We start from the raw sequence: 24,760 nt of genomic DNA on the forward strand, positions 1-24,760 counted from the left end.
ACATTTATGTACAAAGCAGCATAGAGGAGACTTCTGCGCATGCGTATGCTCCGAAATGCGCATGCGCGACGTACGGGTACAAAGCCCGTTGTGGTTGTGCACAGGTTCTAGCGAAGTTTCAGTCGCACTGGCGGCCGCAAGAAGATTGACAGGAAGGGGGCGTTTCTGGTTGTCAACTGACCGTTTTCAGGGAGTGTTTGCAAAAACGCAGGCGTGTCTGAAAAAACGCAGGTGTGGCTGGGCGTTCGCTGGGCAGGTGTATAACGTCAAATCCGGACACCTGATCGCAAGCGCTGAGTAGGTTCAGAGCTACTCAGAAACTGCACAAACTGTTTTTGCAGAGCTCGGCTGCACATGCGTTCGCACTTCTGCTAAGCTAAAATACACTCCCCAGTGGGCGGCGGCATAGCGTTTGCACGGCTGCTAAAACTAGCTAGCGAGCGATCAACTTGGAATAACCCCCAATGTACTAGAAAAAAATACAACACTAAGGGGCATATACTGTTTATTGAGGTTTAGACTCGATAAATAGAATGTATTGCCGCTATTCGGTCAATAAGAAATTCATTTCCACCCAGATGTATTAAAAATGACATCCAGGGACAGGTGCTCTGATAGGAGCCCATCCCAGCAACGTGTAAGATACAATGATCACAGCAGGTGCTGCAGCCGGAAACGGGATTATCTCAGTCCTGACACTGCCCTTATTAGCTGTAGATGGAGGCTGCACTGAGTCCTTCGATTAAATCACGCCCCCTTGCCCCCCTTCCCCCGCGTTCCAGCACGTACGCATGCACGTCTATATAAGATGTAGTATTAATTAACCATATCCCACCCCAGAAAATTAGGAGTTCAAAAACAGAGAAATAATGGTGTAATATGATGGCTTGGGAAGGTGCATGAAGCCTGAAATAAGTCTGGATGTGGCCGCTGACGCGTTTCATCTTGCTGACTTCTTCAAAGCACGCTGACACAGTGTAAGTTAAGTCTTATTATAGCACCACCACTCCCATACAATTACATCATTAGGTCTATTCCAGGCATTATTACATTAGTATTGTTATTATAGGTATTACATCTTATATGGACAGTCTTCATTGGTGCTCATATACAGTATATGAGTTAACTTTATTAACAGTTAATATATAGCGCATATATCGCAGTGACATCAGTCCCTGCCCCAGTGGAGCTTACAATCTGTATTCCCTATTACATGGACTCACAATTCACGTCCTTCCAGTATATCATGGTATATGGGCAGGGCTGTCTTAACAGCAGTGTAGGCCCCTGCGCACAGCAATGCACTGGTGCCCCTACCCATCCTCCAGCGGTAGGAGTGGGGGGTGCTATCAGCGGCAGCTTTGATGTTCCACGGGCGGTAGGGGGTGTTCTATCTCCCGCTCAGCATGTAGGACCTGGAGCAGTAATTGCTGCTACAGTAATTATTCCCTTACTACACAGATGGTAGGAGATGGGGCAGGAGGGATGTGAGGAAATGAGAGGTCTGTGACAATTAATGTAGTTATGCAACATTTCCCACGTCAAATATGTACTTTTTACCCCAATAGCATGACCCTGCTCCCCCCATACTGTGTTTAAATCAGCCTTAATATTGTAATGTATGCCTTGTGTTATGTTATCTGTTATACTGTATCATACCTCCCAACTTTCCAAATACTCAAGGAGCGACACGGCTTATTGAAAATGGGAGGGACACACGCGTGACAAAGCCGCGCACGGTCTGGAAAGGGGCGTGTCTTATTGAAAAGGGCGTGGCTTCATGAGAGGACCCGCGATCGCGAGCCACGCCCCCATTTTCATCACTGAGGGGGCATGCCCAGCGCTCTGTGAGCTGCTGGCATGCCCCCTCTCCCTCTGTCTCCAGTGAATAGACGCGCACAGCTTCTATTCACCGCTGCTCTGCCAAGCAGGGCAGCGATGACAGGAGCCTCCCAACTGCCACCCCACCGCGGGACACTGCGGCCTGCGGGTGGGACAGCGGGACAGTCCCAAAAAACCTGGACTGTCCCGCGAAAATCGGGACAGTTGGGAGGTATGCTGTATGTGGGTTATTCCTGTTAGTATTAGAGTTTCCTTTTGTTTACTTACACCACAGTGGACTCATTTCAGGTACCACTGTCCCTTTTGTTAAACAGTGAGTTGGCCAGACATGGTGGCTCTCTGGCTGATATAATCACCTTGATTAGAATATTTATTGTATTCCAATGCTTAAAGATCCTAAGACAAAGGAGCCAAACACACCCCTGCAATATGAAGCTTCTGGGGTTTAAGTAGAGCTTCCCAGAAAGCCGAGGGGAGATTCTCTCCTCCTTGACTAAGAAGTAATGTTCTGTCAGGAGTTTGTGGTGGGAATTGTCATGTGGAATTGGATTACAGAAGTGTGCTGAACTGTTTATTAGTTTATAACCCATTCTGTTCAATAAACCACTGTTTATTTTTCATCTACCACCGTACCTGAGTGATTTGGAAGCCGGCATCTTCACAAAGGAGAACACTAAACTGTAGAAGGGGGCATTGGGCTGAATGAAGGGGTCCCCGGTACATGACTTCCAGGGTGTTAGGGGGTGTTTCAAACTCAGGGGAGGGGTGGAAAGTGGAGTGGGCTTAATATTCATCATTTTCCGATGGGAAGGCAGCTTGCTTGACTACAGATATCTCCAGTGCCAGGAAAATACATTTCTTAGCTTCCAATTGGATAAAAAAAACTAGAGAGTCTCACCTTTCAGGAGGTACTGGGGACTTGGGGATCAGATATCAGGGGCCAGAGCAATCCACCAACAAAAATATAAAACTGTATATCAGGCGTGTGGAGCTGGAGCAGGGACCAGCTGGTGGAAGGCTGATATCTCTGGTTCTGGGCATAGTAGAGACAAGCTGCCAGTGTCCTCGAAAGGGGAGAGTCCCAGCTTTTGCAGTATATTCTCAGTCAGACAGATATCTGGCTGGAAGGCAATTAACAGGGCTCAGATGGGGACCACTGCTTTGAAGTCATATATCTCCAGTTCCCCAGGGCCAATTTTAGAAAATCTGGTACCCCTGGAAAAGGGGGACCCTCAGCTGTCAGCCTAGGGCCCTCATACTCCTGGGGCCCTTGGGCAACTACCAATTGAGAACATACGAAAAGACGACTCTCTATATGGGATTTGATCAATACATTCCACAAAACATTCTATACAGCAGATGAATGTAAAGGGAAGCCTGGGAAATGTAGTTAAGGTAACTAGTACTCTGAGACATTTAGCTTCCTCCTATTATCTGTCCAAGACTTAGTAAAGTGACGGCAGCAGAATCATACAGTGCACACCGTCAGCTGCTGTGGAGGACAATGTGCAATGAGTCTCTTTCCTGTAACAACAGGTTCTCAGTTCTGGCGCTACGATGGAGAAAGTGACAAGGCCTATGCGGAGGATGCTCAGGGACAGAGGTACCCTAGGCTCATCTCTGAGGGTTTCCCTGGAATTCCCAGCCCAATCAATGCGGCATTCTTCGACAGGAGGACCCAGCACATTAACTTCTTCAAAGACTCCCAGGTGAGTTGAACGTTTAATTCTCAACTAACATCAGTAAATCTAAAATGACAGATTAAATGCACATCTGTAGTCTGGTGTCTCTCTGTCATTATTCAAACATGTCCCAATTTCTCTTATTCTGAGAATGTTTCTGAGCGAGACTCCAACAGTCTCATCTCCCATGCCCTCCAAGCATCAGGAGAGGCTTGGCTCACATCACAAGAACCTGTGTGACTCTCTTCAATCAGGCTTATGTTACCAACATTCCAATGGGACTAAGGGGGAGCTGTACTAAGCAGTGAAAACAGTGGAGAAGTCAGCCAGTGGATAGGTTACCCATGGCAACCAATGCAACCAATCAGCATTGACATAACATTTATAATTTGCATACTATAAAAGTATACAGAGCAGCTGATTGGTTGCGACTTTTCCCCAGTTTTATCACTGCTTAGTACCTCTCACCCTAAACTGGTGAATGATGTCATCACCACTAAATCTAAAGGACATTACCCACTTCTGATTCTCCTGGATCTCTCTGATGGATCTGACACTTGGGGTAAATGTAATACGGTGCAAGAAGCCGGAGGTGCGGGAGTTTGTGCGAGAATGCCTGTATTTTTAAAGCAGCAATCTTTAACAAGGCAAAACCAACCTGGTTTTCCCTGTTAAATGACTGCCGCTTTAAAAATATGGGCATTCTCACACAAAACTTCCGCACCTCCGGCTTCTCGCACCGTATTACATTTACCCCTTGATCGCTTATTTCTCATACAAATACTACAGTCCCTAGTTTGTTGGGACACTGCCCTATCCTGGCTTAAATTCCTCCATATCATACTGCTCCTTTAGCGTTCATTTCCCTGGCTCTACCACCCCTCCTCTACCTTCATCAGTTGGAGTTGTCACAAGGCTCAGTCCTAGGTCCTCTGTATTTCTATATACTACTTGTCTAGTCTAGATATGAAATCCAGAAAACATAATGTATCCATATCCCAAATTCAGTACCCAAGGCAACCTGACAGTCCAGATTTTAAGGATATCCATGGTTGAGTACAGATGGTTAAATCAATTTTACGGAGGTCATAATTCACCTGTGCTCAAGTATGGATATCCTTAAAACCTGGACTGTTAGGGTGCCTTGAGGAGCGTGTTTGGGAACCTCTGCTGTAGGCCACTGTGAGTAAGGTTATAACTGCACAACAAAATAAATGATGCATAAATTACAAACAATGGCGGGAACTCCATTATTGTGTATGGCTTTACGATACCATAGGCTGCCCAACAGGCACTCATTCTTTTCTGTGGTACTACGTACAATAGAGGCCAGCGGAACATGATGCCATATTTGTGCCAGTGCTCCATAGTATATTCAAACACCTACATTTCTTTTGCAATAACCCTTGTACGTGAATATAAGGAGTTTTGCAGTGTATCTGGAACATGAAATCCCTTTACTCACTCAGGCTATGTCCAGGTGGAGTTTTATTTTTACAGGTAATGTACAGGTAATTTAGAACAGGCCGCTGGATGCTTATTTGGTAACCTTCTATACAACAATAATACTATACACAATGAACTATTAATAACACACAATGCCTTTGTCCACAGGTGTACGCCTTCGATATCAATAGAAATCGCATTGTCCCTAATTTCCCCAAGAAGATAACTGACTTTTTCCCGGCCGTTCAACGCAACAACCACCCGAGAAGTCACCTGGACGCGGCTTATTTCTCCTACAGCCACAGCGCCCTCTTTCTGTTCAAAGGAAAGGACTTTTGGAAAGTGGTCAATGACAAGGATATAAGGACAAATCCTTCTCTGCCACACAACGGGCTTTTGCCCAGACTGACTATTTCTGAGCACTGGTTTGATATATGTAACGTACATCCATCGCTGCTGAAACTGTGATTTTTTTTTAATGGTGGCGCTTACCGTGGAGGAGAAGGGAAATACTGTAACGGTGGATGATCTGGCGCTTCATTATCTACAGCCTTTCCATAGACCCCAGGAACATTCTGCCCTTCCACAGAAGGCTTCTAGATTAACATGGGAGATCTAAATTCCAAGACAGGGGTTACTAACTTGCACTACTCCAGTCAAATGCCAATAACAACTTGCTGTATATACAGACCGGAGGACCAGTTGTCGGCCATCTTGTTGCCTTGACCAATGATCGTGATAACGTAGCTTATTCACTAGTAGCTTGTCACATCACTGAGGCATTACTGAGGCATGAGGCGCAAAGCTGTGTTGTCATGAAAAATGGTTCAGACAACAAAATGCCTGAAACTAGACATTAAACCTAAATGCAAATTGCATAAAGATGTTTGATGATACTCATGGTAACATGTCTCTACAAAGCAGATGCAAAACACATTCTGCAATAGATGTAACCACAATAAAACCATATACAAATGCTACATTTAATTGCTCTCCGGCCACAAGTTTTCAGGACGTAAACTGCCCTCTCTCACCTGCAGACAGTAAGGCCAGTGGGTAACGGAGAACCATTCATTAATGCTCAGACTTCTCTTGGTTTCTTTTGTGCACACTAATAGCTCTTTTCTGCAACATAAATTGCACGTTAGGACACTGGGGTCTATTCATGAAGCAGTGAAAAGTGTGGAGAAGTGAGCCAGTGGAGGAGTTGCCCATGGCAACCAATCAGCTGCTCAGTACAATTGTATAGTACGCCAATTATAACTGTTACTTCAATTCTGATTGGTTGCCATGGGCTGGCTCACTCCTCCACACTTTTCACTGCTTCACGAATAGACCCCTATGTCCTTTAAGTACGACAATAGATAGATGTATTCCTATCTAGCTGGTTAATAACACAAGTTTCCTAATTTTATATTTAAAGACTTTGGGGCAGATGTATTAAGAGTAAGACTGGAGAAGTGATAAAGCAATGATAAGTACAAGGTGATAACGCACCAGCCAATCATTTTACAGGTTTGAAAAAAAAGACAGGAGCTGATTGGCTGGTGTGTTATCACCTTCCACTTATCACTGCTTTATCACTTCTCCAGGCTTAATACATCTGCCCCTATATTTTCTAAAAGACAGAAATCCTGTAGTACTGCTTATTTCTGTATCTACAAAAGGATTTAACATGCTAGAAATGACAATGCTTATTGCTGATTAGGTTATTTTTGGAAAAACTTGTACTTTTTTGTTTTGTTTTATATATATATATATATATATATATATATATATATATATATAGTGTATAAATATAATCTAATAATCTACCATGTCACAATAAAGTTTGTTTTATATTTATAAGTTCATAAGCCATGATGTATTTTCTGAAGAATGCACCTGACCTTAATAGAATGCTAACACAATCATTCCTGCATAAAGACAGATGATCATGTTTCCAATTTACAGTCATAAAATAGTGGCCATATAGGAGTTTTGCAAACTGCGAATTCCTAAGTCAGTATGGCAGGGTTGTCCTGCAGTCAGTGAGGCGGGGATGTGCCGCTGTCAGTGAGGCGGGGATGTGCCGCTGTCGGTGAGGGGGGGATGTGCCGCTGTCAGTGAGGCGGGGATGTGCCGCTGTCGGTGAGGCGGGAATGTGCCACTGTCAGTGAGGCGGGGATGTGCCGCTGTCGGTGAGGCGGGGATGTGCCGCTGTCAGTGAGGCGGGGATGAGCCGCTGTCAGTGAGGCGGGGATGTGCCGGTCGGTGAGGGGGGGGGGGATGCGCCGCTGTCGGTGAGGGGGGGATGTGTGGCTGCCGGTGAGGCGGGGATGTGCCGCTATCAGTGAGGCGGGGATGTACCGCTGTCAGTGAGGAGGGGGATGTGCCGCTGTCAGTGAGGCGGGGATGTGTCGCTGTCAGTGAGGCGGGGATGTGCCGCTGTCAGTGAGGTGGGGATGTGCCGCTGTCAGTGAGGCGGGGATGTGCCGCTGTCAGTGAGGTGGGGATGTGCCGCTGTCAGTGAGGGGGGGATGTGCTGCTGTCAGTGAGGCGGGGATGTGTCGCTGTCAGTGAGGCGGGGATGTGCCGCTGTCAGTGAGGTGGGGATGTGCCGCTGTCAGTGAGGTGGGGATGTGCCGCTGTCAGTGAGGCGGGGATGTGCCGCTGTCAGTGAGGCGGGGATGTGCCGCTGTCAGTGAGGTGGGGATGTGCCGCTGTCAGTGAGGTGGGGATGTGCCGCTGTCAGTGAGGTGGGGATGTGCCGCTGTCAGTGAGGCGGGGATGTGCCGCTGTCAGTGAGGCGGGGATGTGCCGCTGTCAGTGAGGCGGGGATGTGCCGCTGTCAGTGAGGTGGGGATGTGCCGCTGTCAGTGAGGGGGGGATGTGCTGATGTTAGTGAGGCCACTGTCAGTGAGGCAGTGTCTGTGACTGATGCTGTGTGACAAGGTTTTGGTGACAGTTGGGTTTGTAAGGAACAGATCATGTCAAACCAACTTAATTAGCTTCTACGAGGAAGTGAGCAAGAATCTTGACCATGGAAAAGCAGTGGACGTGGTTTACTTAGATTTTGCAAAAGCCTTCGATACAGTTCCACATAGAAGACTGGTCCACAAATTAAGGGGACTTGGCTTAGGAAATACTATTTGTACTTGGATAGGTCATTGGTTGGATAACAGGGAACAACGAGTAGTGGTAAATGGGATGTTCTCAAGCTGGGCACCAGTAGTCAGTGGAATACCACAAGGGTCTGTTCTTGGCCCACTGCTGTTCATTATATTTATCAATGATCTAGGAATAGGCCTGGAAAGCACAGTGTCAATCTTTGCAGACGACACGAAACTGTGTAAGGTAATTGACTCAGAAACCGATGTGGAGTCTCTACAGAATGACTTAGTTAAACTGGAATTCAGGGCGTCTAAATGGAAAATGAGGTTCAACATAGAAAAATGCAAAGTTATGCATTTTGGGACAAAAAACACACTTGCATCCTACACCCTAGATGGAGAAAATCTAGGGGTAACTATGGTGGAAAAAGATTTGGGGGTGCTCATAGATAATAGGCTTAGTAACAGTACACAATTCCAAACTGCAGCAAAAAAGGCAAGTAAAGTGCTTGCGTGCATTAAACGGGGCATTGAGACCAAGGATGAGGATGTAATCCTGCCGTTGCACAAATCATTGGTACGCCCACACCTGGAATATTGCGTTCAGTTCTGGGCCCCATATTACAAAAAGGATATCGTGGAACTAGAAAGAGTTCAAAGACGAGCTACTAAATTGATTAAAGGTTTAGAGACACTGGAATATGAGGAGAGGCTTACTAAATTAAATATGTATTCACTAGAAAAGAGGAGACTAAGAGGAGACATTATTAATATCTTCAAACATGTAAAGGGGCATTACACGGAGCTAGCAACAGATTTGTTTATTAAAAGAACTCTGTATAGGACGCGTGGGCACTCACTGAGGCTAGAAGAGAGGAAATTCCATACGCAACGTAGGAAAGGGTTCTTCTCTGTAAGGGGAATAAAGATTTGGAACTCACTGCCGGAGGAAGTAGTAATGGTAGACTCTGTAAATGCATTTAAAACGGATTGGACACATTTCTAACAGGAAAACGTATCAAGGGCTTTAGCATTTAGCATATTGACATTAAAATTATCTGGGAGTGGTAGGAATCATTGCTGTAAATCGGTACTAAACCATTACTTCAGCATGCACATTATAAAATAAACAGATTAATGCAGAATACAGGTTGAACCCGATGGGCATTTTGCCTCTTTTCAACCTCACTGACTATGTAACTATATTATATATATATATATATATATATATAGATATATATAGATATATATAGATATATATAGATAGAAATACATGTATCCTAGCGCCTGTCGGTACCCTCCAGTCTGCAAGCAGTTATATATAAATAACATAAGGCTCTGCACTCACCATAATAACTAACAATAATAAACAGTGGGGTTTTGGTTCATGAATTAATCAGTGCATTTAAGCCTGCAGCCCCCGGCAAGGGACCCCATTTTACTGCAAGACCCTACTCTGTTGCGCAAAATTCTAACCATGGAAAAACCTATCACATTAGTGTTACACCTTAGGTTTCTACCTGGTATAAAGCTCGACTCCCTGAAGAATCTAGCAATCTCCCTAACTGTACCTTACACCCGTTATGTACAGTAGCTGTTACATTCTTGGGGTCAAAAAATAAATAAATCAGAGCTATATACTGTATATTCAAATGGGATCATCAGTGCCATTCCCCTTTTTTATAGGGCACAATGATTACTATGGCTACATGCATTTTCACATAAGGTTCCCATGGCCACTTATATAGAACAACTTGTAAAACACAATACACGAGCAAGCCATAAAAAGTATCAGTGTCTGTTCATCAACAAGTAGATGTTACTGACTGCTTTGGGGCTCATTTACATTTGGATGTAAGTCATTTTTATGACACGCCTCTCAGATGTAGCAGTACACGCCCACTCTAAGCGTCTTGACTCTTGTTAGGGAAAGAGCGATATATAGATAAAATTATTTGGCCCAGATTTATCAAGCCTTGGAGAGTGATAAATAGCACAATGATAAAGTACCAACCAATCAGCTCATAACTGTCATTTTTAAAACACAGCCTGTAACATGGCAGTTGGGAGCTGATTGGCTTGTACTTTATCACCGTGCTATTTATCACTCTCCAAGGCTTGATAAATCCGGGCCCACGTATAATTATTTAACACCACACTTACAGGTGCAGCATTCACATTCTCCCAGAAATGCTTTCTCAAAAGTGGACAAGTATGATATATCTATATCACTGCAGTTGGAGGATAGACACATGCTTGGAGGGGATGCAGTTAATTTACCAGCTGTCGGGGTCCCGGCGGTCAGGAGTTTGACGCTAGAATCCCGACAGCCAGCAAAATGCCGCCGACCAAAGCCCCTAGTTCACATTGGGGTAGTGGTCCACGCCACCACCTGAGGGGGGATATAATAGTGTGGCGAGCAAAGCTCGCCACCGGGCCCGAAGTGTGAAGCGATTACGGCGTCTGTCTCCTGACCGCCGGTATTGCATATCAGACCCACTTGGAGGGCACATTCCCCCTGTCTAAAATTTTACTTTGAGTTCAGTCCATCTTTGGGATCCACTGAAATCCTATTTTTTGAAAGGGGGGCCTGCAACGAAGGCTGCACATGGGTCCCCTCCTCTCTTAAAACACCACTGACTGAAGCACACAGTGACAGGGCTCCAGCTACGCTGTGATTCATCGCTCTCCGGTGGGTTCCATCTCACAGTCCAGCAGCAGCAGCAGCAGCAAAGTGCACCGTCACTTGCTGCAGCGCAGGCTGAGCAGTACCAGGTAGGAGCGGTTCTCTCCCTTATTGCGGGTGTTAGCAGGGCTCCTGGGACAGAGCTGATGAACTCTGCAGCGGCAGTAGCAGTGGGTACACCGCAGAGCTCCGTTGGAAGAGCAGTGGTCACATTTGGATCCCTCTGTGAAACACACGGATGCTTCCGTACATGCTTTTGCCCCTTCAGGGCTTGGAGCCCGGCAGCAGGCGCCTCCATTGCCTCTGGGAGTTACGCCCCTGTAACTGTATAGAGATTGCGAATACTTTGTCACCTCATTTACGCAGTAAGCAATTTTTAGAAATTCTGTACTGTTTTAACCTACTATAAAAACATTGTCAATGATTTACTGATCGGCTACTGGGCCGTTTCTTGTTGGGTGATCTTTGGTGAGAGGACATTTTTAGGAATATCATAAACATAGCAGCCTCTACAATAGACTATCCTAGGGGATCCAAGTGGAAAGGACTCAGACACAGTACAGACGGCTCATTAATTCCAACACTGGATTTTATTGTTCTTATATATGAACATTTCATGTGTATAGCGCCCTCTGTTTTTTTTGTTTTATATATACAGTACTGTACAAAAGTTTTTGTCAGGTGTGGGGAAAAAAAAGCTGCAACGTAAGATTGCTGAGAAATACAGGCACGGGTAGCAATACCATCAGGGAGACTCCTGGCTCCAAATATATTCTGCAGCAGGACAACAATTCCAAATATACAGGCAATGATATAAATAAAATCAACAACTGTCTTCAGCGTAAAGAAGAACAAGGAGTCCTGAAAGTGATGATATGGACCCCACAGAGCCCTGATCTCAACATCGAGTCTGTCCGGGAGTACATGAAGAGACAGAAGGATTTGAGCAAGCCTACTTCCACAGAAGATCTGTGGTTAATTCTCCAAGATGTTTGGAACAACTTCCCCGCAAAGTTCCTTCAAACACTGAGGTCAAGTGTACCTAGAAGAACTGATGCTGTTTTGAAGGCAAAGGGTGGTCACACCAAATACTGATTTGAATTAGATTTCTCTTCTGTTCATTCACTTTGCATTTTGTTAAATTGATAAAAATAAACTATTAACACTTCTATTTTTTTCCACACCTGCTAAAAACTTTTGCACAGTATTGTGTGTGATATATGTTTTACTATAAAAGAATCTGGTAATAATACATCCGTGATGACTGGCTGCTATTAATGCGGAGATAAGGCCACACTAGAGTAAGGGAAAGTGTCAGGGTAACATCATATGGAGAAGTGAAAGTGCTGAATGCTGCAGCTATTTTGCAAGCTGTTACTGCACCAGTGTACACACAGCAGCCACCCCAAATGACGCCCGTGTGTGATCTGTACAAAGGGTTTCTAATAAAAGCGCAGTCTTGCTTTATATAGAGGCAGGTTGCATCTGCATTGTATAGTTTTAGCATTCAGAATTAACTGACGGGTTCTACGGTGAGTTTTAGAAGATCCTTGAGACAGAATTTAGTCCCACGTTACTTTCAGTTTTCAATGTCATCTTATTGGATAATACTGTTCCTAGTTATTTTAACTCGGTTATTAAGGTTCTGCACAAACATGGTTGTGACCCTGAGGATCCGGCTTCTCATAGGCCAATATCGCTTTTAGATGTTGACTATAAACTATTTATAAAAATTATGTCAGAACGGTTAAAAATTATTTTGCCTTTCCTTATAGATCCCGACCATACCGGCTTTATATGGGGGCGCCATTCTGTAATCAATATTCGTAAGGTCATCTCAGTGATCCAGTCCACCTCCCATCCTTATTCCTGCCCTAAAGCTATAATTTCAATGGAAGCGGAGAAGGCGTTCGACTTGGTTACTTAGGATCATCTTTACCACACCTTGGATAAGTTTGGCTTCTCCTCCCGATTTGTGTCCACCTTTGCAAGCTTTGTATTCCTCACCACTAACCCAAGTTTCTAGTAATGGGTTCCTCTCATCTCCCTTTACATTACGTGGTACGCGACAGGGATGCCCCATGTTGCCCCTTTTGTTTGCGCTGGCTTTGGAACCTCTAGCCATAGCCCTAAGAGCCCTGCGGAGCTTCAAGGGGATACATGTCAGTACATAGTATCTGAGGTTGAAAAAAAGACAATTGTCCATCGAGTTCAACCTATTTGTGGTCTCCTATGCATGATGATTTGACTAATATTTCTGACTGATGCTGCTGTCAGCCGTTGCATTTTATCCCTATTTATAGTAACTATAATGCATGACTATGCACCATACCCCTGGATATCCTTATCCATTAGGAATTTATCTAACCCATTCTTAAAGGTGTTGACAGATTCCGCCATTACAACTCCCTCAGGCAGGGAATTCCAAACACGTATTGTCCTTACTGTGAAAAAGCCTTTACGACGTATTGTGCGGAATCTCCTCTCCTCTAACCTGAGCGAGTGTCCACGAGTCCTCTGTGTTGATCTAACCAAAAACAGGTCCCGCGCAAGCTCTGTGTATTGTCCCCTTATATATTTGTAGATGTTGATCATATCCCCTCTTAGTCTCCGCTTTTCCAATGTAAACATGCTTAGTCTTTCAAGCCTTTCCTTGTATTCCATCGTCTTCATGCCCTTAATTAGTTTGGTCGCCCTCCTCTGTACCTTTTCTAGCTCCAGGATATCCTTTATGTAGTACGGTGCCCAGAATTGTACACAGTATTCAAGGTGAGGCCTCACTAGTGATTTATATAACGGGAGTATAATACTCTCGTCCCTAGCATCAATACCCCGTTTTATGCATGCCAATATCTTATTAGCCTTCTTTGCTGCAGTCCTACTTTGGGTACTACTGCTTAGCTTGCTATCTATGAGGACACCTAAGTCCTTTTCCAGTACAGAATCCCCTAATTTTACCCCATTTAGTAGGTAGGTGTAATTTTTGTTCTTGTTACCACAGTGCATTACCTTACACTTGTCTGTGTTGAAGCGCATTCTCCACTTGGCTGCCCATGCTTCTAATTTAAATAAATCGTTCTGAAGAGACTCGGCATCCTCCTCTGTATTTATAGCCTTACACAATTTGGTATCATCTGCAAAAATTGACACCATGCTCTCTAGACCTTCTGTTAGGTCGTTAATGAAAATATTGAACAATAGCGGTCCTAATACTGAGCCTTGCGGCACACCACTTAGCACTTCAGTTCAAGTTGAAAAAGATCCATTAACCACAACGCGCTGCTCCCTATTATCTAACCAGTTTTTGACCCAAGTGCATATTGTGCTTCCTAGCCCTGATTCTTGTAGCTTGTAGATAAGTCTCATGTGTGGTACAGTATCGAACGCTTTGGCAAAGTCTAAAAAGATTACATCCACGTCTTTACCCTGATCTAGGTTTGCGCTTACTGTTTCATAAAAGCCAAGTAAGTTGGTTTGACAGGATCTGTCCTTCATAAACCCATGTTGATTCCTTTTAATTACCTTATTGACTTCAAGGAACTTCTGAATACTATCTCTTAGAGTACCTTCCAATACTTTCCCCACTATAGATGTAAGACTAACTGGTCTATAATTACCTGGTTCAGCTTTACTTCCCTTTTTGAATATAGGCACTACTTCCGTCTTTGGGAACCATACCTGATATAACTGAATCCTTAAAGATGAAAGACAGCGGTTTTGCCAGTTCAGAGTGAAGCTCCATTAGAACCCTTGGGTGAATACCATCGGGCCCTGGTGATTTATTAATCTTTAAATGTTTTAATCGGTCACAGACTACTTCCTCACTTAAATAAGTACCTATCAGTGGGATATTCTCATTATTGAGATTGTGTGTCAGTCCCTGAATTGGGTCCTCTCTAATGAATACTGTTGAAAAAAACTCATTTAGTGTGTCCGCTATGTCATTATCATTTTTGCTTAAGACTCCCAACTTGTCTTTTAAAGGGCCTATACTCTCCTTCTTTAATCTCTTGCTATTAATGTATTTAAAGAATTTTTTGGTATTCGCTTTGCTTTCCTTTGCTACTAGTTTTTCAGTTTCTACTTTAGCCGCTCTTATTTCCTTCTTGCAAATTTTGTTACATTCCTTATAGTGCTGAAATGACTCTGCTTCCCCGTCAGATTTGTATTTTTTAAATGCTCGCCTTTTCTTGCCCATAAGTTCCTTAATCTTTTTGTTAAGCCACATCCGTTTATGATTTTTATTCCTTTTTTTGCTGCTCATAGGAATAAATTTGAGTGTATTTTTAGCTAGCAGGAATTTTAGTACCTCCCATTTCTCTGTAGTATTTTTTCCTAAAAACAAACCTTCCCATTCAATATCCCTGAAAAATACTCTCATCTTTTCAAAATTTGCTTTGCTAAAGTTTAGAGTCCTAGTTGAGCCAGTATAGGGCTGTTTATGGAAACTGATATTGAATGTGACCATATTGTGGTCGCTGTTTCCTATGGGTTCCCCTACTATAATACCTGATACCAAATCCCCATTGTTTGTTAATACCAGGTCTAAGATTGCATTGTACCTAGTGGGATCCTCAATTAGTTGGACTAAGGCCCTCATTCCGAGTTGATCGGTCGCAAGGCGATTTTAGCAGAGTTACACACGCTAAGCCGCCGCCTACTGGGAGTGAATCTTAGCTTCTTAAAATTGCGACCGATGTATTCGCAATATTGCGATTACTAACTACTTAGCAGTTTCAGAGTAGCTCCAGACTTACTCTGCCTGTGCGATCAGTTCAGTGCTTGTCGTTCCTGGTTGACGTCACAAACACACCCAGCGTTCGCCCAGGCACTCCCACCGTTTCTCCGGCCACTCCTGCGTTTTTTCCGGAAACGGTAGCGTTTTCAGCCACACGCCCCTGAAACGCCGTGTTTCCGCCCAGTAACACCCATTTCCTGTCAATCACATTACGATCGCCGGAGCGATGAAAAAGCCGTGAGTAAAATTACTTTCTACATAGTAAAGTTACTTGGCGCAGTCGCAGTGCGAACATTGCGCATGCGTACTAAGCGGATTTTCATTGCGATGCGATGAAAAATACCGAGCGAACAACTCGGAATGAGGGCCTAAGTATTTATCATTAAGTGTGTTTAAAAACATATTGCCCCTAGCAGTATCACATGAATCGTTTTTCCAGTTTATCTCTGGATAGTTAAAATCTCCCATCACTACTATGTCTCCTACTCCTGCTGCTCTTTCAATTTGCTTTAGTAACAATTCCTCATCAGATGCGTTGATACCAGGCGGCCTATAGCATACACCCAATACTAACTTTTTTATTCCTTTTTTCCTGCATGCAATTTCTACCCATAATGTCTCGACAGTGTCTACAGTCCCCTCCTGAATATCTTCCCGTATATCAGGTTTTAAAAACGGCTTTACGTAAAGACACACCCCTCCACCCTTTTTATTTAGTCTGTCTCTCCTAAACAGTGTATAGCCCTCTAGATTGACTGTCCAATCATGAGATTCATCCCACCAAGTTTCAGTAATGCCTATAATATCATACTGTACAGCTGAACTCAAACTTTCACTCAAACCTTCATTGTTTGCGGATGACATGTTGTTCGTATGATGATTTTGGCTCCTTTGCTGGGTATAAAATAAACATACACAAGTCTGAACTTTTGCCCCTAGGTCTTCCTAATTCTTCCCTTTTACAACATACCGCCTGCTCTCAGTTTCGTATTTCCTCTCAGCAGTTTAAATATCTAGGGATCCACATTCTTTCTTCTCTCTGCCTGCTCTATAAATTGAATTTTATTCAGGTCATCTGCCAGATTTCCCATTTATTGACTTGGAAACTTTTGCAGCTATCTCTGTTTGTCCGCATAGCTTTAATAAAAAGTGTGTTTTTTCCTAAACTCTCCTATCCCATGCAATGCTCTCTACATCCCTTTCTAAACCTGACATTGCACTTTGTACCCGTTTTGTGTGTGGCGTGGTGGCCGCTCCTGGATTGCGGTTTCTAAAATGCAACTGCCTAGAGGTGAGAGTGGGGCAGGACTGCCTGATATTGCTGTATTTACCAAAGCTGTTTTCTTCCGGTATATTAGTGATTGGCTCATGTCGCGTGAGACCTATACCAATACTCCCTCTGAACTGGCCATATTTACTGGCGGCCCTCCTTCACACCCCCTAGAAGGCTAATCCATTCCATATTTTTCATAACATACTTTTTCATGATGTATACTTAGCTTGGCGCTCGATATGTTCTCAAGACCATTTTCAGTGTCGCATTACGACCCTTTTTGTGGTAACCCTTCTTTCCCCCCGGGGCTTGACAACAGGCTTTTGAAGCTCTGGAGCGAAAGGGGTATTTCCAAGATTAAAGATGTGTTCGACCCTGGAGGTGTTATTCTGACTTTCAAGGCTTTGCAGGACAAAGCCAAATTGCCTCATTCCCAGTTCTTTATGTATCTGCATGTCGTACACTTTGCACGTACCAGCATGTCCCAGATATCTACTTGTGTTAACCAGGATCCTATACATAAGTTGATGTCTTGGTTAATTTTACATTCGTACAAAACCAAATATGTTTGTTCTGATTTATTGATGCCGGCTAGAGATAAGTTGTGGTCCCGTGTGGCACTCTGATATTTCTTCTGTTTCTACCCCGCAACACATACTTCGTTTTTATGACAACACTCTGAAGCATTTGTGCTGCTTCTGGCTACAGGAAGTTCACTTTAAATTTGTTTACCGTGCCTACAAATCCCAAGCCCGCAGGAGGCATATGCTTGCTGATGAATCTGGTTCCTGTCTCAAATGTAGACGCCCGAATGCAACATTTTTCCATAATTTTTGGTCTTGCCCCAAGAGTCGTAAATTTTGGGAGAAACTTATGCGCTTTATTAATTCCCTTTTGCAGCTCCGTCTACGTAGCAACCTGTTATGATTCCAGCACTCTGGTCAGAGGAGATCTTATGGCAAGGACCGGAGCACCGGAACGGAATGCTGGGGAAGGGAGCAGGACAGGAAAATAGCCCCTGGCGCCCTAACTCTGTTGTCTCACCCGTGTTGTCAGAAATCCCCTGCGAGACTATGGTTTCTTGAGCCCTTGGCAGCCGCGTTTGAAGGGCGGATTATGTCTGCCCAACTTCGATGCCCCCCGGTCTTAATGAGAGACAAAGGGAAACCCGAGACAGGGTGATAACAAGAGGCCCTCTAACTAAACAACTAGGCCAGGGGCTAAGCAAACTCAAAACTATAATATGTGCGGAGAAACCGCCAGGGAAAAGGACAACCAAAATATCCACTTGTCCAATTCTCCTACCCGGCACTGCCGAGTACCAGAGAGGACTTGTGGAAGCGGAACCCTCCGCAAATGCTCCAAACACAAAATGTAAAAGGTAAAGTGGCTGAGCCGCAACACACGGCAGAGCCGCAACTCACGAACACCACTGGATATAAAACGGTGATCAGTCAGGACTCCAGGGAACCAAACGACCTCTTGGGATGAGATGACAACTCCCGAATACCGGACTTCTGAGGACTGGAATGACCGGATACAGCAGGACTGGAAACAGACTCTCAGCAAACAAAGGCAGCATGCAGGAAGCTATTACCGGCGTCTGTGAGAAGCCCTGGGAGTGTATTTAACAAGGAGTCCTCCAATCAGCTGCTAAAGGCTGATTAGAATAAATGCCGTGCAGCTGCCTTGCTGCACGGCCAGAGAGCAGGTGAATATCTAATTTCCTAAAGCCTAGCAACGGGGAACGCGGTCCGCCAGTGGCGTCCCCGTTGCTAGGGTCCGTGCGGCTCAGCGCGCCCGGCGTCTAGCGTTGCTAGGGATCCGGCGGCTGTACGCGCACGGCGTCTCTAGTTGCTAGGCGCCGGGCCGCGCAGACAAGCGGACCCCGGCGCCTAACAGTACCCCCCCCTTGAGGAGGGGTCAAGGAACCCCTAAAGCCAGGTTTCTGAGGAAATTCCCGAAAAAATGCCCTCTTGAGCCTCGGGGCATGAAGATCCTTATCCAGGACCCAAGACCTTTCCTCCGGACCATAGCCTTTCCAGTGAACTAGAAAATACAGCCGACCCCGGGACAATTTGGAATTGAGAACCCTCTCTACCAAGAACTCCTGTTGTCCCTGTACATCCACTGGAGATCTACCCTGAGAGATCTTCCGAGGAAATCTACTGGAAGAAACGTATTGTTTCAACAGGGAACAATGAAACGTATTTCCAATCCTGAGAGATCTTGGTAAACGTAACCGAAAGGCAACTGGGTTGACTCTTTTAATAATAAGAAATGGCCCAATAAATTTGGGTCCCAGTCTAGCCGAGGATTGTCGAAGCCTGATGTTGCGAGTCGACAACCACACCCTATCTCCCACCTTAAAAGTGCAAGGACGTCGGAGCCTGTCAGAAAATTTCTTCTCTCGAAAGGCCGCTTTTCTGAGAGCAAGGTGCACCTTTTTCCAAATGGCTCTGAGATGGGAGGTTAAGGTTAGCGAGGAGACTGAGGAATGATGAAAAAAAGAATTAGCTCTGGGGTGAAAACCAAAAACTGAAAAGAATGGAGGAATGACAAGAATTATTGTAAGCAAATTCAGCCAACGGTAGAAACTCGGACCAATCAGTCTGGAGTTTGGCTGAATACAAGCGCAAATATTGTTTCAATGATTGGTTAACTCGTTCGGTTTGCCCGTTGGATTGTGGGTGGTAACCGGATGTTAACGACAATTTCATCTTCAATGAGGCACAAAAACATTTCCAGAATTGTGCGATGAATTGTGGACCCCGATCAGAAACAATATCAGTAGGCAACCCATGAAGCCTGAATACATGGCGGAGAAACAAAACTGCCAACCCTTGAGCAGAAGGCAATCGGGGAAGAGCAATAAAATGAGCCATTTTACTAAAACGGTCCACTACCACCCATAAGACTCGGAATCTGGCTGAAAGGGGAAGGTCAACCACAAAATCCATGGAAATATGAGACCACGGCCTGAGAGGAACATTTAAGGGCATAAGTTGCCCGATGGGCAAGGAACGGGGAACCTTATGCTGTGCACAAACCTGACATGAATAAACAAATTCCTTGACGTCTTTAGAAAGACCAGGCCACCATACTGAGCGAGAGACTAACTCCAATGTCTTAGAGACTCCTGGATGCCCTGAAACTTTGTTATCATGGAATTCCATTAAAACAGTAGCTCTCAAAAACTCAGGGACGTAAAGACGACCAGCAGGAGTAATTCTAGGAGCTTGGTGTTGAAGCTGTTTTAACTGGGTAAATAAATCTTGTGTGAGGCCCGCCCAGATGACCGAAGATGGAAGTATGGGGGTAACAGGATTGTTATTGTGAACCGGAAGAAAGCTACGTGACAGGGCATCAGCCTTAGTATTCTTGGAACCAGGCCTGAAAGTGATTATAAATTTGAAACGCGTAAAAAATAATGCCCAACGTGCCTGCCGGGCATTAAGCCGCTTAGCCGATTCAATGTATTGCAGGTTCTTATGGTCAGTCAATACCGAAATAGTATGTTTTGCTCCCTCCAGCCAATGCCTCCACTCCTCGAAAGCCCACTTTACCGCCAGTAACTCCCGATTACCAACGTCATAGTTGGATTCAGTGGAGGAGAATTTCTTGGACATAAAGGCACAAGGATGTAACTCCAGAGACTCCGGATCCTTTTGAGAAAGGATAGCCCCCACTCCAACCTCCGAGGCATCAACCTCCACCACAAAGGGCAATTCCGGATTAGGATGTCTGAGGACTGGAGCCGAGACAAAGGCTTGTTTCAAGGCCCGGAAGGACAACTCAGCTTCACGCGACCAGTTGGTAGGATCCGCTCCTTTCTTTGTCAGAGCTACAATGGGAGCAACTAGGTCAGAAAAAGAATGAATGAACCTCCTATAATAATTCGCAAACCCTAAATAGCGCTGAATTGCTTTTAAATTGGTGGGTTGCGCCCAACTAAGGATGGCCTGGAGTTTCTTTGGTTCCATGGAAAATCCCTGAGGGGAAATTATGTACCCTAGAAAAGATACTTTCGTGACATGAAACTCACACTTCTCCAACTTGGCATATAAATGATTCTCACGTAACTTTTGAAGAACCAGACGCACCTGGGTAACATGTTGTTCCATTGATTCAGAAAAAATCAGGATGTCGTCTAAGTAAACGACCACGAATTTCCCTAGGAAGTCACGGAGCACTTCGTTAATGAGGTCTTGAAAAACTGCCGGAGCATTGGACAGGCCGAACGGCATCACCAGGTATTCGTAGTGACCCGACTGAGTACTGAAGGCCGTTTTCCACTCATCTCCAGATTTAATTCAGATGAGGTTGTACGCTCCTCTAAAGTCAATTTTAGAAAAAATCACAGCAGAACGTAACTGATCAAAGAGTACAGAAATCAACGGCAAAGGATAGGTGTTTTTAACTGAGATCTTATTCAGGGCTCTAAAATCAATGCAAGGTCTAAGCGAGCCATCCTTTTTCTCCACAAAGAAGAAGCCTGCACTTAAAGGAGATTTTGATGGTCTAATAAATCCTTTCTCAAGGCTCTCCTTTACATAATCATTCATAGCCGCAGTTTCTGGCCCGGATAATGCATATAATCTTCCCTTTGGCAATGCGGCACCAGGAATTAACTCAATAGCACAATCATAAGGCCGATGGGGAGGCAGAATGTCCGCATTGCCTTTGGAGAAAACATCAGCAAACTCCTGGTATTCCACCGGAATGAGTTCTGGAATGATAGCTGCTACTCTGACTGGAAACGTGATACATTCCGTATCACAAAAAGTACCCCAATGTGAAATCTCCCCCGACCGCCAATCAATGGTGGGATTATGAAAGGCCAGCCAAGGGTGACCCAGAACAACTGGAACTGCTGGGCAATGTGTAAGAAAGAACTCGATTTTCTCGGAATGTAGAGCTCCTACTGTAAGTAGTACAGGGGGTGTACGGAGAGAAATAATCCCATTAGACAGCGGACTCCCATCTAAGCCATGCATGGTGACACACCTACCCAAAGGTAACTGAGGAATGCCTAAGGCCTTAGCCCAAGTTAAATCCATAAAGTTTCCTGCAGCTCCACTATCAACAAAAGCCGACACCGAAGAACTGAGGCTGCCAAAGGAAACTTTAACTGGGACTAAAAGGGAGTTATTCGAGGAGATAAGCTGCAGACCTAGGTGAACCCCCTCACAATTCACCTGGTCAAAGCGTTTCCCGACTTGTTCGGACAATTACGAGCAAAATGTCCCTTACCCCCACAGTACAGACAAAGACCAGAATTTTGCCTTCTGGCTCTTTCTTCAGGAGACAGCCGGGAGAGACCCATCTGCATGGGCTCCTCTACGTCTTCAGGAATGGAATATTCACACGGACTTGACCTTACAGGTGCTCCTTTTTCAGCCCTCCGCTCTCTGAGACGACGATCAATCTTAATAGAAAGCTCCATGAGTTTATCGAGAGTCTCAGGAGCGGGGTACTGAAGGAGACTGTCTTTTATAGACTCTGATAAGCCGAGGCGAAACTGACTGCGCAGGGCTGGGTCATTCCAGCCACAGTCGTTCGACCAACGGCGAAACTCCGTACAATAAATCTCCGCAGGATTTCTACCCTGTCTGAGAGCGCGCAACTGACTTTCAGCGGACGCCTCTCTATCAGGGTCATCATACAAGAGCCCTAAAGACTCAAAAAAAGCGTCAACTGACAACAATGCCGGATCCTCTGCTCTTAAACCAAATGCCCAGGTCTGAGGATCCCCCTGGAGCAAAGAAATAATAAACCCGACCCGCTGAGATTCAGTACCCGAGGAAGTCGGTCTTAAACGAAAATAAAGTTTACAGAATTCTTTCAAATTAAAAAACTCTTTTCTATCACCAGAAAAACGCAGGCAAATGCATCTTTGGTTCAGGGACTACCCTTGGGGAAGCTCGCAAAAGATCTTCCTGCGACTTCACCCGAAGAGAAAGATCCTGAACCATCTGAGTAAGTTCTTGAATCTGACTGACTAAGAGCTGACCAGGATTTGGCCCTAAACCTGTTGGATTCATGAGGCCGTTAAACTCTCACAAAACTGAATGAGAAAAAATTAAACCCCGTTTAATTTTAAGTTTTGGTATGGCCGGTAATAATGTTATGATTCCAGCACACTGGTCAGAGGAGATCTTATGGCAAGGACCGGAGCACTGGAACGGAATGCTGGGGAAGGAAGCAGGACAGGAAAATAGCCCCTGGCGCCCTAACTCTGTTGTCTCACCCGTGTTGTCAGAAATCCCCTGCGAGACTATGGTTTCTTGAGCCCTTGGCAGCCGCGTTTGAAGGGCGGATTATGTCTGCCCAACTTCGATGCCCCCCGGTCTTAATGAGAGACAAAGGGAAACCCGAGACAGGGTGATAACAAGAGGCCCTCTAACTAAACAACCAGGCCAGGGGCTAAGCAAACTCAAAACTATAATATGTGCGGAGAAACCGCCAGGGAAAAGGACAACCAAAATATCCACTTGTCCAATTCTCCTACCCGGCACCGCCGAGTATCAGAGAGGACTTGTGGAAGCGGAACCCTCCGCAAATGCTCCAAACACAAAATGTAAAAGGTAAAGCGGCTGAGCCGCAACACACGGCAGAGCCGCAACTCACGAACACCACTGGATATAAAACGGTGATCAGTCAGGACTCCAGGGAACCAAACGACCTCTTGGGATGAGATGACAACTCCCGAATACCGGACTTCTGAGGACTGGAATGACCGGATACAGCAGGACTGGAAACAGACTCTCAGCAAACAAAGGCAGCATGCAGGAAGCTATTACCGGCGTCTGTGAGAAGCCCTGGGAGTGTATTTAACAAGGAGTCCTCCAATCAGCTGCTAAAGGCTGATTAGAATAAAAGCCGTGCAGCTGCCTTGCTGCACGGCCAGAGAGCAGGTGAATATGTAATTTCCTAAAGCCTAGCAACGGGGAACGCGGTCCGCCAGTGGCGTCCCCGTTGCTAGGGTCCGTGCGGCTCAGCGCGCCCGGCGTCTAGCGTTGCTAGGGATCCGGCGGCTGTACGCGCACGGCGTCTCTAGTTGCTAGGCGCCGGGCCACGCAGACAAGCGGACCCCGGCGCCTAACACAACCCTTTGGCCATGTAATAATAATAATTAATAATAATTTTATTTATATAGCGCTCTTTCTCCAATAGGACTCAAGGCGCTTTAGTGCGCCAATTCAGAATGGAACATGGGCCCGGACCCTAAAACTTATTTCCCTGTACTTGCTGTTATAGTTACAGTGGCGAAAAAAGTGACTGTAACTGGACGTCCCCGGCTCCCCCTTTTTTGGAAGCGGTCAAAGCTATGCTAATACAAATCCTGTATTTTTACAGGCAAGCCGCTCTTCTGGCTAGGGAAGCTGGGGTTAAAAGATTTTATGATAAATGAGGAGTCTACAATGAGACTTTAGACTAGGCATGTCCAAACTGCGGCCCTCCAGCTGTTGGGAAACTACATATCCCAGCAGGCCCTGACACAGTTTTGCTGTCAGAGAATGCTAAAGCTGTGTCAAGGCATGCTGAGATGTGTAGTTTCTCAACAGCTGGAGGGCCGCAGTTTGGACATGCCTGATTTAGACCAAAATACTCAAACCAAGATTCTGCAGGTGTTCAAGACCACCTCTTGGTTTTTGTATCATCAGATTACTTGCACTGTACTGTATACTCTGTTGGCGGAGCGATCTTTTAGTTGATTCAATGCATGGGTTTGCATTTCGGATCGATGAGAGGTTTCCTTGCTCCTACACCAACCCCCCCTTCTTCTTTTTTCTTTCACTGTAATTTCTGTCTTAAGGTGGGTACACACTGGAAGATATATCTGCCGATCAATTGATCGGCAGATATATCTATGGACGGATCGGGCAGTGTGTTGAGCATACACACTGGCTGACCTGTCGGGGGCTGACGTCATGAACTGGGCGGGCGTGTAGACACGCCCACCCAGTTCAGCTGTCAATCACCGCCGGCCACCGCAGC

At 45.2% G+C, this 24,760-nt stretch overlaps 1 protein-coding gene across 1 annotated transcript in view; it reads left to right on the top strand.

Moving 5' to 3' along the window:
* MMP21 (matrix metallopeptidase 21) overlaps positions 1 to 6,423 on the top strand; it is a 73,014-nt gene extending 66,591 nt beyond the window's left edge. Inside the window, exons 6-7 of the mRNA XM_063963308.1 lie at positions 3,379 to 3,551; positions 5,139 to 6,423. Coding sequence (XP_063819378.1) covers positions 3,379 to 3,551; positions 5,139 to 5,438 — 473 coding nt within the window. The 3' untranslated portion in view covers positions 5,439 to 6,423. The remainder of the gene's footprint in view (positions 1 to 3,378; positions 3,552 to 5,138) is intronic.
* The last annotated feature ends 18,337 nt before the right edge of the window (positions 6,424 to 24,760 follow it).

The sequence above is a fragment of the Pseudophryne corroboree genome, chromosome 3 (genome assembly GCF_028390025.1).
Source record: "Pseudophryne corroboree isolate aPseCor3 chromosome 3, aPseCor3.hap2, whole genome shotgun sequence".
Classification (NCBI taxonomy): Eukaryota; Metazoa; Chordata; class Amphibia; order Anura; family Myobatrachidae; genus Pseudophryne; species Pseudophryne corroboree.